This window comes from Panulirus ornatus, chromosome 20, assembly GCF_036320965.1.
Source record: "Panulirus ornatus isolate Po-2019 chromosome 20, ASM3632096v1, whole genome shotgun sequence".
In the NCBI taxonomy this organism is placed as follows: Eukaryota; Metazoa; Arthropoda; class Malacostraca; order Decapoda; family Palinuridae; genus Panulirus; species Panulirus ornatus.
The window spans coordinates 14,010,935-14,029,507 of NC_092243.1; the positions used below are offsets into that span (position 1 = coordinate 14,010,935).

General features: G+C 39.5%; 1 protein-coding gene across 1 annotated transcript; it reads left to right on the plus strand.

Annotated features, from left to right (window-relative positions):
- Positions 1 to 293: 293 nt before the first annotated feature.
- LOC139755785 (glutamate receptor ionotropic, kainate glr-3-like) lies at positions 294 to 16,587 on the plus strand. The gene is given in 11 exon segments (XM_071674407.1): positions 294 to 335; positions 2,559 to 2,662; positions 2,871 to 2,961; positions 4,679 to 4,837; positions 7,943 to 8,090; positions 8,547 to 8,764; positions 10,473 to 10,624; positions 11,051 to 11,082; positions 11,085 to 11,160; positions 13,590 to 13,750; positions 16,278 to 16,587. Coding segments are annotated over 11 exon segments (1,257 nt in total). The 3' UTR covers positions 16,352 to 16,587.
- The last annotated feature ends 1,986 nt before the right edge of the window (positions 16,588 to 18,573 follow it).

An 18,573-nucleotide genomic window follows, 5' to 3' on the forward strand; every position in this document is an offset into this window, starting at 1 on the left:
TCTGATAAACGTTTAATCTTAATGACAGTTAATGAATATAGTGATAGACAAACTGATTTATACTAATGTATTTAGAATAGAAATTACATTAGTCTTCGAATATCATTCGGTAAATAATATCTTAAGAGGACAATATGCATATTTTCAGTTTTTCTATGTATGAGAATTTACTCTCACCCATTTCTACTAACCCATGTCTACTAACTGCTTTACGATTACGATCTATTGTTTTCTTAAGGCTAGGAAGACACAAGACAGCGCAGCGAGAGGATAGTGGCTCAGTAGCACCGACCATGGCAACAGGGAAGCCGTTCCTTAGGATAGCGGCGGGAGAGGTAGGATTATCATGCACTCGCACTCGCTTTTCCTGATTATATAGATAGTACATAATCCCTCTCTCTCTCTCTTTCTCTCTCTCTCTCTCTGGAATGCTACGCCTTCTGGCAAACCCTCGTAATAGGTCCTCTGTCTCCTTTCCCCATCTGAACGAGGGACACCTGGAATACTATAAGACCTTCAGTGCAGGCTGATGCGAGCCACTGTGAATCGATAAATGCAAAACAGGGATTTGGAAGGACATGACTTTACAAAATTGGGCCATAGAAAACGCAAAACAATGGCTGTAAATATACCAGCTATAGATGCAAGTCACATTGTGACATACAGACCGCCAAAGGCTAGGATGGAGGAATCTCTTGTGCTACTAGCAAAGGTAGAGCAATCATTGAAAAAACACAGACAAAACCATATCGGATAATGATTTGTTCAACGATACACGCACGAGTCTAAAACTGTAAATATAGCATCGCAAAATGAAGAAAACGCTAACAAAGATAACAGATGTATACGAGACATTCACATCTAGTTTAAGTCATCCCTAAGCAATGAGATGTGACAATACAATCGAACAAATTTTCACATTATACCAAATGGCATTTAACCGACTGAAGTCGGTAATCCATACAAAAAGAAAGAAAACATTGATGCTGAAATATTCAATTAGTGTGATGATCATACCTTCACATGTATTAAAGAAAAACAGAATGGCACATACCTGAAGCAATTGACTGGCTGGGCCTTGATAGGAATCGCACTTACCTTTCTGAAAAGGACAAGGATTTCAATGAGACAAAGCATGGAGTCGGTTCGTTATGGCATGTGTACGCAAAAGAGGATCTAGAATAATACTAAAACTATATGGACGAGTTAGCCTTATATATGAGTATAAATAGTATATTATAGCACATGGAGCAGTGATATAGAAGCAGAGGATCTAGAATAATACTAAAACTATATGGACCAGTTAGCCTTATATATGAGTATAAATAGTATATAATAGTATATGGAGCAGTGATATAAAGAATTTCATAACTAAACTAATGATTAACAACTCTGTCAAAGTGCCAGCATGGATTCACCCTAGGTATACAAGCTCAACTAACAAGCTCACTAGTGATAGATATGAAACTGCATTATGAGGAAAGGAAAGGGACACTTTCTCCAGATTTTCTTAAATTGACGATATAAATTGTGCGATTTTGTCGGGAATGAAGGAATAGAAAACGGTCAATTTAACCTGAGAAAATGGGTCAAAAAATGTTTAGCAAAGGGAAAATTCCAAATTTTGGTAAATGAAATCGTGAAGTGTAGAACATTCTCTTGGAGTATCGTCTGGTACTACAACAGATTCAGTGATGTTCTGGATAATAATCTCAAACAGTTAGGTGGTTGCAGATGACGCGCGAGTAAGACGATGGTATCAAAAGAAGACACAATAAAACTGTAAATAGACAAATATACTCTACAGATAGGTAGACGAAAACATTTTAGAATTTAATGAATGGAACATTGAGAAAATACTTAGTGGAATGATTGACAATATAACAGCTTCTACCAGCAAAGAACCCAACGGGTAAATATATGAAGAGCGAAGAGAACGTCAAAGACCAAGGGGTTCACCATACATGAGAAACTTAGAGTGTTCATTTAGCTTACAATTAAGAGGGTACAATGATAATAGACAGCGAGTGGTATGATAAAGAGAACTTTCACAATAATAGACTTAAATCTAATGGGAAAAAGCATAATTTAGTGTATAGAGAGTAACGAATATTGAATACTGTGGCTGAGTTTTCCACAATACAACATAATAGACAACAAGGGCTTTGCCATTTCTGTAATCAGGATTCAGTTTTCCTCATTATCTATCTAGCATCGGGGAATAGTTGTTCCCTTTTTTCTTCAAGAAAGGCTTGTAGCTTTCCTTCCTGGAAAAATACATTCCCTTTTGCCTTTACCCACAAATACTGCTGGCAGTCTTATATAGAATTAAGATTACCTCTCATCATGTGTTCCCTTTTGCATTCCGTGCAAATAAGAAGTGTTCTATCCTTTAATATCAAGGAAATATTCTTACAAGCACACCCTGCATGGATGGGCAAAATCGCTTTCCATTTTGTCAAGATTTGCCAGTTGTTGTTATCTTGGTATGAACCCTTGCCTTTCAGTCAAGGCCTGTCCTTCCCCCATAACCAGAGGAGCTCTCTCCCTCCACACAGTGGGTGCCCTACTCCAAGATCACCGTTCGTGATGACGGAAGCTTCAGCATAGACGGACCAATGAAACATCTGCTCGAACTTCTTGCTGAGATGCTCAGTTTTACGTAAGTTAAACCATGACGCCATTCGTTATATGATTTCATCTAAACGATTGTCCATGTATACGAGGGCGCTTCTATTTGATGCGTGCATATCAATGATATTTCATTAATTAAACGAAGGTGCACCATCTCAATCCATTTTCAGAGTAATTCATACATAATCAGCCTTTCGGTGCATCACATCCCCCACTCATGAGATCGCTCTTTTCAGGTACGAGCTGTCCTTGGCTCCAGGTAACCTGTGGGGAGGACCGATGCCCAACGGCTCCTGGACAGGGATGTTGGGCATGCTCCAGCGACAGGTGGGTGCAAACACAAGTATTTCATGTTCACTTAAGCACTTCCTCGAAGGTACAAGAGAGCTTAGCCTCTCTACTCAAGGTCTTATCAGTCTTAGGTGTTTATATTTGATATGCATTTCGGACGCAAACCAAATATGCTGCACATCAAGACGTGATGATAAGAAGTTACACAACGGGATATAACACAGCTCAAATAGCGACAGTCGCAATGAAGCAGATCGTGATAGTAGATAAGAACAGAAGCTCATGTATTACCAGGAGGTAATAGAAAGACATACCTATGTTTTAAAGGGGAGCAAATATTTCACCGTTTAAGTCTTCATGACCTTGAATACTGATGCATAGACACACACAAACTCATTTCGATCTCATACAAGAGGTACAACGAGACACCTTCCACACTTTTTTCCCTGATAAGTACCACGATCCTGCAGTATACTTTTAGATAAGTGGTATCCAACCTTTTAAAGAAGACGCCCCACCACAACTGATTCAAAGATATAAACCACCTCTCACTCTGCTATGCTAGGGTCTGTCAAGTTTATATTAGGCTTTATGGCAAATTGTCTTTATTAACGTTTAGCTACTTATTGCCACAACAAGCAATCACAAAGTTGAACTCCCCGGGACTCTAGTATAGATGATAACATATATTGTATGTTCATATACGATGGTAACATTCTGAATCTCCATGTTCTACCTACCGACCGGATGACAATCAGTGATCTCTACCATACGCTTCGATGCCAATGCATTGGTGTCAAAGACTTTTAATAAGAGTTTCAAATCTTATGATAATCTTTCCTCAGCTTGAGTTGCTGTGTGGAGAATTAGACTACATATAGTGTAATACCAATACCTGAATAGAGTTTCATGGTAAAGATTACGTGATCTTTGAACCAAATAGGTCAAAAGGAAACAGTGCCCTCATCTTTTGTAAATGATTACATTGTTCACATAAAGCTGTAAAAGCTCCTGCATCCCAAGGTTTCATTGTTAGTAAATGCTCCTCTCTAGTTCTTACACACACACACATATATATATATATATATATATATATATATATATATATATATATATATATATATATATATATATATATATATATAGATATCTTCTTTGTCAACCTCTCCTCACTTCATCTCTCCACAAGTCTAAACCATTTCAACACACCCTCTTCAGCTTTCTCAACTACACTCTTCTATTCGCACAACCCTCTTTATCATTACATAATAGATCAACCATTTTCACATCACAAAGTGTCCTGAAACATCTTATTTCCAACCCATTTTTAATTTTCTTTTACTGTAAAACAACAGTCACGATCAAGAGTCCTCCTAGAGATCAGACCCGAAATGAAAAACAACAAAATGCTGAAGGAGGAGGGAAAGAAGAGGAGATATACCTTAAAAGTCTTTCAGGAAGACTTATTTCAGAAGTTGCCTTCTGAAATAAGACCACATAAAGGACATCAGACATTGCAACGTTCCATCCTTGATCTACCATTGCATACACAACATTCCTGTGACGCCGATTTGAAACTAAAGAATTTTTTTGTTTGTTATGATGATTAAAAGATAAATTTTTTGTTTTTTATAATAATTGAAATTTTTTTTGATTTTTCTTATAAAGATTGAAAGATATCGTTCCCTACCACGGGCAGAATGGACGAATAACCTAACTCAACTAAAGACATTTATTTTCCACGATCCATCAGGAGGTGGACCTGGCCATCGCGCCGTTCTTCGTGACACCACAGCGGGAGAGCGTGTGTGACTTCTCTGTGCCGGTCTATAGCGACAACCAGGCGATCCTGATGGTCAGGCCCAAGATACAGAGCGACGTGTCCGGCTTCCTCAAACCATTCACCACCGAGGTAGGCAGATGACAGTTTCAAAAAGTTTAATAAACGTGGATATAGTTCAGGGAGTATGGTAGCTTTACATTCTTATACTTACATAAGTATACTTATGTAAGTAGGAGAGATGGCCAGAGAGCGTTACTGGATTACGTGTTAATTGACAGGCGCGCGAAAGAGAGACTTTTGGATGTTAATGTGCTGAGAGGTGCAACTGGAGGGATGTCTGATCATTATCTTGTGGAGGTTAAGGTGAAGATTTGTATGGGTTTTCAGAAAAGAAGAGTGAATGTTGGGGTGAAGAGGGTGGTGAGAGTAAGTGAGCTTGGGAAGGAGACTTGTGTGAGGAAGTACCAGGAGAGACTGAGTACAGAATGGAAAAAGGTGAGAACAATGGAAGTAAGGGGAGTGGGGGAGGAATGGGATGTATTTAGGGAATCAGTGATGGATTGCGCAAAAGATGCTTGTGGCATGAGAAGAGTGGGAGATGGGTTGATTAAAAAGGGTAGTGAGTGGTGGGATGAAGAAGTAAGAGTATTAGTAAAAGAGAAGAGGGAGGCATTTGGACGATTTTTGCAGGGAAAAAATGCAACTGAGTGGGAGATGTATAAAAGAAAGAGACAGGAGGTCAAGAGAAAGGTGCAAGAGGTGAAAAAAAGGGCAAATGAGAGTTGGGGTGAGAGAGTATCATTAAATTTTAGGGAGAATAAAAAGATGTTCTGGAAGGAGGTAAATAAAGTGCGTAAGACAAGGGAGCAAATGGGAACTTCAGTGAAGGGCGCAAATGGGGAGGTGATAACAAGTAGTGGTGATGTGAGAAGGAGATGGAGTGAGTATTTTGAAGGTTTGTTGAATGTGTTTGATGATAGAGTGGCAGATATAGAGTGTTTTGGTCGAGATGGTGTGCAAAGTGAGAGGGTTAGGGAAAATGATTTGGTAAACAGAGAAGAGGTAGTAAAAGCTTTGCGGAAGATGAAAGCCGGCAAGGCAGCAGGTTTGGATGGTATTGCAGTGGAATTTATTAAAAAAGGGGGTGACTGTATTGTTGACTGGTTGGTAAGGTTATTTAATGTATGTATGACTCATGGTGAGGTGCCTGAGGCCTGGCGGAATGCGTGTATAGTGCCATTGTACAAAGGCAAAGGGGATAAGAGTGAGTGCTCAAATTACAGAGGTATAAGTTTGTTGAGTATTCCTGGTAAATTATATGGGAGGGTATTGATTGAGAGGGTGAAGGCATGTACAGAGCATCAGGTTGGGGAAGAGCAGTGTGGTTTCAGAAGTGGTAGAGGATGTGTGGATCAGGTGTTTGCTTTGAAGAATGTATGTGAGAAATACTTAGAAAAGCAAATGGATTTGTATGTAGCATTTATGGATCTGGAGAAGGCATATGATAGAGTTGATAGAGATGCTCTGTGGAAGGTATTAAGAATATATGGTGTGGGAGGCAAGTTGTTAGAAGCAGTGAAAAGTTTTTATCGAGGATGTAAGGCATGTGTACGTGTAGGAAGAGAGGAAAGTGATTGGTTCTCAGTGAATGTAGGTTTGCGGCAGGGGTGTGTGATGTCTCCATGGTTGTTTAATTTGTTTATGGATGGGGTTGTTAGGGAGGTGAATGCAAGAATTTTGGAAAGAGGGGCAAGTATGAAGTCTGTTGGGGATGAGAGAGCTTGGGAAGTGAGTCAGTTGTTGTTCGCTGATGATACAGCGCTGGTGGCTGATTCATGTGAGAAACTGCAGAAGCTGGTGACTGAGTTTGGTAAAGTGTGTGAAAGAAGAAAGTTAAGAGTAAATGTGAATAAGAGCAAGGTTATTAGGTACTGTAGGGTTGAGGGTCAAGTCAATTGGGAGGCGAGTTTGAATGGAGAAAAACTGGAGGAAGTAAAGTGTTTTAGATATCTGGGAGTGGATCTGGCAGCGGATGGAACCATGGAAGCGGAAGTGGATCATAGGGTGGGGGAGGGGGCGAAAATTCTGGGAGCCTTGAAGATTGTGTGGAAGTCGAGAACATTATCTCGGAAAGCAAAAATGGGTATGTTTGAAGGAATAGTGGTTCCAACAATGCTGTATGGTTGCGAGGCGTGGGCTATGGATAGAGTGGTGCGCAGGAGGATCGATGTGCTGGAAATGAGCTGTTTGAGGACAATGTGTGGTGTGAGATGGTTTGATCGAGTAAGTAACGTAAGGGTAAGAGAGATGTGTGGAAATAAAAAGAGTGTGGTTGAGAGAGCAGAAGAGGGTGTTTTGAAATGGTTTGGGCACATGGAGAGAATGAGTGAGGAAAGGTTGACCAAGAGGATATATGTGTCGGAGGTGGAGGGAACGAGGAGAAGAGGGAGACCAAATTAGAGGTTGAAAGATGGAGTGAAAAAGATTTTGTGTGATCGGGGCCTGAACATGCAGGAGGGTGAAAGGAGGGCAAGGAATAGAGTGAATTGGAGCGATGTGGTATACCGGGGTTGACGTGCTGTCAGTGGATTGAATCAGGGCATGTGAAGCGTCTGGGGTAAACCATGGAAAGCTGTGTAGGTATGTATATTTGCGTATGTGGATGTATGTATATACATGTGTATGGGGGTGGGTTGGGCCATTTCTTTCGTCTGTTTCCTTGCGCTACCTCGCAAACGCGGGAGACGGCGACAAAGCAAAAAAAAAAAAAAAAAAAAAAATTAACTATTTTTACGTAACACTACATTTCATGCAGGTATGTGTGAGCAAATGCTTATGTAGAGAAATATAATTATAGCGGCAAGCAAACTTCACTTAAAAACCTAATCTAACCGGAGCTGACCTGACCGAACATAACCTAACGTAACCGGAGCTGACCTGACCTAACATAACCTAACGTAACCGGAGCTGACCTGACCTAACATAACCTAACGTAACCCGAGCTGACCTGACCAAACATGACCTAACGTAACCGGAGCTGACCTGACCTAACAACCTAACGTAACCCGAGCTGACCTGACCTAACCTATAGTAACCTGAGCTGACCTAACCTAACATAACCTAACGTAACCTGACCTAACCTAACCTAACGTAACCAGAGCTGACCTGACCTGAACTAATCTGACCTAAACTGATCGCAATGAATAGAGCTATCGTAGTACTATACGTCGCCAGGTTTGGCTCATGATCTTTGCGAGTTTCCTGTGCATCAGCGCGACCATGGGTCTGGTGGCGAGCAGAGAGGCCAGAATCTTCAGCCTAACCCTCAACAGCGTCTGGTCTAAGGCGACGATGTGGGCCATCCAGGCTCTCTCACAGGAGAGTAAGTATTTTGAAGTAAACTTTATGAATTCTTTTGTGCTTGTGAAAACTAACAGAAACAGTAATAATACCAATTATGATAATGACAGTAATTGATCATTATCCCTGGGGATAGGGGAGAAAGAATACTTGCCACGTTTTCCATGCGTGTCGTAGAAGGCGACTAAAAGGGGAGGGAGCGGGTGGCTGGAAATCCTCCCCTCCCTTTTTTTTTAATTTTCCAAAAGGGGAGCAGAGAAAGGGGACCAATGAGGATATTCCCTCAAAGGCTCAGTCCTCTGTTCTTAGCGCTACCTCGTTAATGCGGGAAATGGCAAATTGTATGAAAAAAAAATATATATTTATATATACATATATATATATAAATATATATATATATATATATATATATATATATATAAATATATATATACACACACACACACACAACTATGCACATCTATCATCCCCGTCACAGGCTCCGAGTGGCTGCCCAGGAAGGACGGAGGCCGCGTCCTAGTAGTCACTTGGCTCCTGGCGTCCTTAGTGTTCATGTCTTCCTACAGTGGTATCCTCACAGCCATGCTCACTGTACCTCGGGTCACCATCCCCATAGACTCTCTGGAAGACCTCCTCTCACAGTCCAAACTTCCATGGCGACTTGAAGCTGCTTCCATGATGTATTCTTTCTTCCAGGTAAGAATCCACGAGTAGAATTTTGCCTCCAGTGAACTCTAGTATATTTCGAAGCTGTAGGAATCATGTCTTTTGCTATACAGTAAGCTGCGACGTGGGTCCTGTGGCCATATATCTTGTCCAGTCTGGCACAAACAGTTTCAGACAAAAAAAAAACGTACAAACCCACATATATACGCATATGTGTGTGTTTATATGTTTGTGTTTCTAGTAGTATTTGATCTTTCCAAGGAGCTATCTGTTAAGCGATTTCTCATAATTGCCTTGTCAGTCTTGATGTAATCATGCAAAAGCTCTCGACACTACGTAATTTCCTCCTTTTGGTTTTACAAGCATTCGATGCACACTCAGTACTTGTGTACTTTTTGCACGCGCATATATATATATATATATATATATATATATATATATATATATATATATATATATATATATATATATATATATGTTACTATCAAAGCCTTTTTCACCACCTGTCCTCACCCATGTAATCTCCTCTTTTCCAAAAGCCTCTACAAATCTTTACCCTTGTCTCCAACAGATAATAATCAATGTTCCACCAGCTGCCCACATTCACATCCAAGAACTTTTTTTACTCTGCTCTCAACTAGTGCGTAATCCAATAATGCCAACTGACCACCTTTCCTATTCCTTTACGTATGTAAATCCGTCCTTTTAAAGCAGGTATATCCCTCACCTGCCCCTTTTCAGCACAAAACCCTACAATCTATTCATTTCCATTCACTCTACTGAATACCCAAGGTCTCCCAGTTATACCCACAACTACCACGTTACTTTCGCATTTGAATCATCCACCACTACTGCCCAGTCTCTTGTATCAAATTCTTTATACACTTGGTTATATTCTCCCAAAACACTCTCCCTTCCACCGCTTTCTTCTCGCTGGTCAGGTGCACAAGTGCTAATAATCACTCATCTCTCGTAACTCACTTTCATTTTTACCCACACCAATCTGGAGCTCACTTCCTTCCACTCTTTCACACACTCCTACAACTCCTGCTTCAGCAGTCGTGCTACCCGTTGCTGAACTCTAGTCTTCTCATTAGCCCCGACTTTATCCCAGAGACATTCCCAAACCATTCTTCCCCCTTTGTTACACTCAAACATAGAACATCTTAGTTCCTTACCTCAAACATATTACCCGTCTCTCTATTCTCCTCATCTCTGTTACATCCACAACCATTCAGAGAACCAGTGTGAGCCTTCGAGGTGCACGAGCGCTCCCTGCCTAGCTCCTTTTCCCCGTCGCCCTCTTTGTCGCCTTCTACGAGCCGCAGGCAATACATGGGTCGTATCTTTCCTCTTATTCCTCACCCGCTCCCCTACCTAGCTTCGATCACTCTTACTTTTTGCCATTCTACCCTCAATACCTCCTGGTATTTTTTCACAGACACGCACAAATATTATTATATATATATATATATATATATATATATATATATATATACAAAATGGACAATAGGGATCAGCCTATAGCGCTCCAACGAACTTTTATCCTTCCAGTGAAATTTTTCGGCGAGAGAAGTTTTTGCTCGTCCTACGTAAACCTCTAACAAACCATTCTTAAAAAGAGAAAGTTGAGCTGTAACATGAATCACTTGGCAACAAGTTTGATATCTTTACCAAGTAGAGTTTGAGATGGACATGTGAACAGCCGTGCTAACGTTACACCTTGAACTATACATAGGAATCAGAGGACGAGACAGGCCAGCGAGTGTTCGCCGAGAAGGCTGGTACGTTTCAGGACTGTTGGGCGGCCCGAGAGAACATAGCCAACGGAGAGTTCGCTGCCATCTGCGACAGCATCACCATGATGAAGGCCATGTCCTGGGACTTCAGGTGAGCTTACACAGTAGATACGACTGTGATGATGGACGTGTTATGATACGAACTTAGAACTACTTACACGATGATGGCCAAATCAGGTGACATCTGAACTTGAAATTTATTCAACTATCAATGTGAAGAATGAACGCCATATAACGAGTCTTAAGATAATAGATTACGCGTCTTCACGTTAAGGGACATATATCATATGTGGTCAGCGTCGTGATTTTATATTATCTTCCTCATTCACGAGGTCATCATACCTCTGATTTTACATTCAGGGTTCTAAGCCCTTTCGGAGAACAGAGGATTGTTTATACTCATATGGCGGTGACTAAGCTCTTCCTTCTCTCTCTCTCTCTCTCTCTCTCTCTCTCTCTCTCTCTCTCTCTCTTCGCGGTTTATGCTACTGGTGTAAATGATGCAAACTTTTTGCAGTACGAGCGGGAGGTGCCATCTATACATCTCCAGGACAAAGTATACACGAACGGGATCTTGTCTATTGCCTTCAAGACCAAGTCCACGTACCTTCCTAAAGCTAATGAAATGTAAGTGCCTTATTTACCTTTAGTTATGTGATGTAAAGTAACTGGCTTGATAAAAAATCATTACCTGAAGTATTCACGACCTATGATAAGGCAAAGGGATTAAGGCTTAAGCTTCTATTCGTAGATGTTTAGCGATTGTATATGTACAACATCACATGTTCTACTTTCACTGGATAGGAGAGGGATTATGAAAAGACAGATTACCTTCATATTTACGACATGTTGATCACGTAGCCAATAAGCTCTAGAAATCTGATGGTGTGAGGTTCTACAATATACGCGTCCAAGGTTTGCATAGCCTCCTTTGTCCTCACAGACAGTGACCTCTCTTTCCACACAAGACCTTAGTGCGCCTAGGACCTTCGTCTTCTTACCAGCTCTATGGCTTATCTCCCATAGATCCATCCACTGCTAAGTCCACTGTGATGCATCTAAAACACTACACTTCTCACATGATCTCTCGATTCAAACCACACTCCAAGCATCCTGTCTCTTTCCTCTGTTAAACGTATCAATCTTACCTATATTCACCTTAACACTCATCAGTTTTGCATTATCTCTCTCTCTCTCTCTCTAATCTGCCACCAACACCGTATCATAAGGAAATACCAACTGACTCACCTACCAGGGCCTAGCCCCTCACTCTAATAGACTGTAGATCTGCTGCTCGCAGACCCTTGTATCTAGCTTCCTCACAACCCCATCTATAAAACTGAACAACCATGATGACAACACACACACGTGATACAGACCAAGCCTCACTTTCAACTAGTTACCCTTCTCTCTTCCTATTCACACAGACGCCATACTCACTCAGCTTTCCTCACACACCGTATATTTGTAACAATATCCACAGATCTTTTCTATTCTACACTTTCTCCAGATCCACAAATGCCACAAAAAAATCCTCCCATTTCTCTAATTGCTTCTCATACATTTTTCAAAGCAAACACCTGATTCACACATACTCTACAGTTTTTGAAGCTATATTGTTCCTCCTTGGTATGAAACTGTGCATGCCATACCCTCTAGGTCATCTCTGTTCCTTACAAATTACCCGCTACACTAAACAACACATACCTCTGTCGATTAAGCATTTACTTTTGACTCCTTTATCTTTAAACAAAGATATAATTTACGCAATTTGCCAATCCTCAGCCACATTGCCATGAACCATACGTACACAAAATCCTAATCAATAACACAGTCACTTCCTATCTTAAGAAATCCAACTGATATTTCATTCTCTCCATCCGCTTTGCCGTACTTCACCTTACATGATAATGTCACCACCGCTTCTCTTTTCACCAACTTATTTCTTTTGACTCATTTTGCATACCTACACGTCCAAAACATCCCAAATTTTAATGATCATTGCGTTGCTCTCGACAGGCGAACCTGGGATTACATGTTAAATGAAAACGACATGAACGTAGCTTGGAAAAGCTTTAGTAAAACCTTCAAAGCAGGAGGGGAAACGTACGTGACTGCATAGTATACAGTCCATTTCTAAAAGAAAGCCAAGGTGGTGAAAAGTGATATAGAAAAGTGCCTGTTGTCTAAAGAAAAGCAGCTAATTAGAAACAGACTGATAACAAACATAATAGAGCAAGTTATGTAAATCTCGTAGAGAAAATAATTAAGAGACAAAATAAACGTCAATATGAAGCGTATACTGCTGAAAGCTATAAAAGAATCCCTTGGCAAAACTCTTAAATGACATTTCTATCTATGTACGATCGAAGACAACCCATATCCCGAATCCAGGGTTATTGATAAGAGAGAACATTATTCAACCATGACATAAAAGCTTATCATCAACCTTCTTCTGGTAAGGGACATAAGCAGTGATAATCACTCATCTCTTGTTATTTACTTTCATTTTTAGCTACACAAATCAGTGGATGACTTCACGACACGCTTCCACACACTACTACAACTCTTGCTTCAGTAGCTCCTTAGCTCTTGCCGTCTCATCTAGCTCCTAATGTTACATGTTGGACATTTCCAAACTATTGTTCCCTCTTACCCTTAAGGTTTGTTTCACTCGTAGCCTGAACATACAGGTTTCTTCTCCTAAACATAATGCTTATCTCTCCTTTCTTTTCATCCGAGTTACATCTGCACACTTTCAGACATCTAATCTCAACAAGAGTATCTTAATAGGGAACGTGTTTATTAAGATGTGCTTAAGATTTAATTCTTATTGCTGTAAGTGCAACGTATATGTAAATACTTAATACCTGTGATGAAACAGTCTAAAATGCTCCTCATTCAGAATGGGAGAAAATATCCTCCAGAATATGCTTGCAACATTATTTTTTTTGCAATCAACTGCCATTTGTCCTGAAGCTATATATATATATATATATATATATATATATATATATATATATATATATATATATATATATATATGTGCTTCCCAGCATCTCTGTCCTGAAGGAGTCTGGACTTCTGAACAAGTGGCTGGGGGAACAGATCACCAACACTACCCAGTGCCTCAAGCCGCCAACAGCAGATATTGGCGAGGGCATCTCCCCTCTCAGTCTTCAATCCATTTCTGGACCACTACTTGTCCTGACGGCGGGTAAGATTTTTTTGATGTTAGCCTAGACGGCAAGGGCAACTTAGCGCATCATATACCAGGTACCCAGTAAACTGACCAACCCAGAGGGGAGGATGAAAAGCTAGGTGGACTGTGGACCAGCTACCGCAACCAGGAATCGAACCTATGCGGATCCGATACCGAACTGCCCACGCACGCATGACGGTCAGTAAAGCTACACCAGGGAGTGTGGTGTGTGTGTGTGTGTGTGTGTGTTGTAGGATTGTCTACCTAAGGTTACATACATTGCCCGTGAAAGATAATTCTTGGGGATGCTGTATGACTGCTCATCATCTGGCGAAAGAAATTACACAATCTTGTTAAAGAATGTCTCCCTTGTAAGGAGTCAGTGTTGTCCTTGCTACTGACTGTAGCGTAGCCTTGAGGCTGCAGGAGTCCCTGGATGAGGGTTACAGGGGCTTTAGTCACAGGATCCCTGCATCGAAGGCGTCTTGGTGTTGCATGATATTTCATAAATGCTCGCCATTGTCTGTGCAAGAGAGGTAGTGCCAAAAACAGATGACTGAGCCCGAGAGGGAAAGATGCTCACTTGGCTATTTGCTTTGTTCCTTCTTAGTACGTAATACAGGAAGGAAGGATTTACGGCCACTTCTTGCGCCCCCATGAGTCACCCACAACATCAGGAATATGTTGGCAATATTCTTTCTTCCCTTTCCCTATGTAGTGTATTATATATACATTATATATATATATATATATATATATATATATATATATATATATATATATATACACGGACTTCCTCCGCTCCGCTTACTTATGCAAAGCAGGACTGGGAGGCTAAAGACCTTCCAATATTTAGCAAGAAACAAGTTAGGCATGTCTTCTGTTTGTGTTGCTGGCGTTGCTCGTTCTTTGCGTTTGCTGTTTGCGTGTTACCGGGAGAGAGCTTTACGCTTGCGTTACCCCGTCTGTTATTCTTTTATATGTAACGTGTCATTACTCCAACACACACACACACGACTTAGTGGTGCAGTGGTTACTGTTACAAATTCAGAGTTAGCATGGGCCAATCCGGGTGTGGACCGCACGAGTTTGAATCCTGGGGATGGCAACCAGCCCACACCTAACCAAGGTATTCACCTTCCCCTGAGGTTTGGTCGATCAATGGGTATTTGGCTTATGTTGGGATGCATGTGTGTGTGTACACATATATGGGATTAAAGACAAGGCTTAATATATAAGGTTGAGAGACGGGACAACACGAGTGTTAAAGTTTCTTCCCGTAAACAATTATTGACACCATTTTTTTTCCAAACTATACATCATATAATATATATATATATATATATATATATATATATATATATATATATATATATATATATATATATACACACATATATATATATATATATATATATATATATATATATATATATATATACATATATACACACATATATATATATATATATATATATATATATATATACATATATACACACATATATATATATATATATATATATATATATATATATATATATATATATATATATATATATATATACATATATACACACATATATATATATATATATATATATATATATATATATATATATATATATATATATATATATATATATATATTTCATATGTGACTGAAAGTGTGCACATGCAGTATTGTCATGACATAAGGCATTATATGAAATTTATGATTAATGTATTAGAAAATTATGATGCAATTACTTATTTGAAAATCTTGGAACAAACAGTAATCATTAATGAGGAGATAAATTGTAAATAAAATGGATATGCGGGTGCTATGTATGTGTTTTGAATTTGACATTATACTGTTATTTTCATTTTAGTAATAAAATGAAAACTTTTTAGAATGATGCCTTACATATTTTAAACATACTTATTTAATGTATTCACTTAAAACCTCATAATTTTGTACAATAAAAGAGTATATCTTATAAACAGCTATGGTAATAATTTGGTAATAAAAATTTCTGAAAACATCTTGAATGGCAAAATTAATATTTTTATAAATGAACAGGATTTTTTCGAACATTAATAAAATGGTGAAACTTGTTATATTTGGTAGAGTATGAATCCACTTGTCTAAAACACCCTGCTTAGAGTGAGCTGTAAGAACATGTGTGAGGGTTTTTTCTCTTCCTTTCCCTTATATATTATTAGGGGAGAAAGAATACTTCCCACGTATTCCCTGCGTGTCGTAGAAGGCGACTAAAAGGGAAGGGAGCGGGGGGCTGGAAATCCTCCCCTCTCGTTTTTTTTTTTTTTTTTTTTTTAATTTTCCAAAAGAAGGAACAGAGAAGAGGTCCAGGTGAGGATATTCCCTCAAAGGCCCAGTCCTCTGTTCTTAACGCTACCTCGCTATCGCGGGAAATAGCGAATAGTATGAAAAAAAAAAATATATATATATATATATATATATAATGGTTTCTAATTGTTCTTCATAAATGTACCTTTATCCCTGGATTTTATAGACAAAGATACATTGTATAATCGCCAGGCTTGACATTGGCTCTGTTGATCTTCCTCATGGAGCACCTGGTTAAGGCTTTCGTCGAGGTGCCGGACAGCTAATACAAAAGCTCTCATGGCATACAGTCTCCATCTCACCAGGATCTAGCATCAGCTCTTACAGGCACAAGAACCATCTCAGATTCGTTATATCTCTTATTTTTGGGTATAAATGTTTTTCTTCGTGATTAACGGTGAAAAGGAAAATCCTTCTGTTTCCTGCCAAGTTACTGTTGATATAGCAGTCATGGATCATGGGCCTCCAAGAATATATGGGAACACACACACACACACACACACACACACGGGCCTCTGTGGCGTTGCAGTTAGCGTTGCTGGTCACGAGTCAGCACGAACCAGCACGGGATCGGACCTGCATGAGTTTGAATCCTTGTTATGGTAGTCGGTCAACAGCTAACCCAAGTGTTCATCTTCCCCTCACATCAGGTCGATATATACGAGTACCTGGCGTAGACTGGGGTGTGTGGGTGTCTGTGTGGATATATACAAGATATAGTACACACACATACAGGTTAAAAGACGGAATACAAGTACAAAGTTTTCTCCCGCAACACAATCATTAATCATAAATTGTAATCATACACACACACACACACACACACACACACACACACACACACACACACACACACACAAAGCGCCCGTTGTAAACCACTGAAAGGTTTGTGGGGCCTGGATATTGATAGGGAGCTGTGGTTCCAGTGTATTACACAAGCTGACAACAAGAGAATGGATGCGAACGAATATGGTCTTTCTTCTGTTCGGCGGCTACCTCGCTAACGCGGGAAACTGCGATGAAGTATAGCATGATATATATATATACGAACAGCTGTTTCTCCCTGGTTTACGAGGCAGCTTCAGGACCCACTCGCAAACATCCACTATTCACCTCTCATGAATAAATGCACCTAAACCAGGAACCTAGCCATCCACAGCCAAGGTGAGCAACTTATTCTATAATACCGTTACTAAATTATTATGCCATCTTGTACAATATGATTTATATGTTTTTTCTGGATCAATTGTATTCAGACTGAAGTGTAATCATTTAAATTTAGGTTACGTTTGCATACTGTCAGAGAAAAATGTATCTAGAAGTTTTTCTGTATATAATAAATTATAATAGTGAAGTATCATTCGTGTGTTCCGCTTCCTTTTACTACTCTGACAGATCGCTGCTCTGTTGTTCTGTTCAAATAATTTGAATGTGTATTTTTTTTTACATAGTACCTTCACTATCGACATATGAAAATATTTCACTTACTATCTAACAGTATCTGTCTATATATATGGTGTAATCGCTCTTCAGTAAGAGTTCATATAATTCTATCTGATATGTAACTTTTCTACACATGTGGCCTGACATGTTTCGTGGAGACAATCCACCTCATCAGGTGTCAGTGCTTAAAAAAAAATCATTTAAATCAAACCAAACTTGATTCCCGCCGTCTAGCACCAATCAGTACAGACCAACCAAGGGAAAATGATTAAAAGGGGGTTACATGGCGGAGTTGACTGGGGTACCTGAGTGTGTCTTGAACAATTTTATTTCTCGTGTTTTGCCATATTTCTCAATGGTTTGGTTAATGCTAGGATGGGCTTTAAAGTTGCCTGGGGACAAATCACAGTTCCAAGTATTAGCAATTAAGACAGATTCAATGACGTTACGTGTGGCATAATCAGCAGAGGGGTATAGAATAACAGGATTTTCAAGATTAATGGAGTGATCATTTTCATGACAGTGATCACAGTTCTGTGGTCATCCCTGCGTACTGAATGACGGTGCCAGTATCACCACTTCGTTACAGATTTTCCTATCTGGCCTGTATATATATATATATATATTCCTATGAGTCCACGGGTCCTAGCTTCGTCTCTTCGATGTATATCAACTGACTTATATTTCTCTCTTGTTTCTCCCCTGATGACGTGATTTTTACACGAAAGTGCACTTGGGAACTTATCGTGTTTCATTTTCCCTATGGACTCATAGGAATATCTTGATCACGCGCAAAATTGTGATCCTCCCCTCTCGTTTTTTTTTTTTTTTTTTTTTTTTCCAAAAGAAGGAACAGAGAAGAGGGCCAGGTGAGGATATTCCCTCAAAGGCCCAGTCCTCTGTTCTTAACTCTACCTCGCTATCGCGGGAAATGGCGAATAGTATGAAAAAAAAAAAAAAAAAATATATATATATATATATATATATATATATATATATATATATATATATATATATATGCCTTGCATTTGACGACGTAAACTCT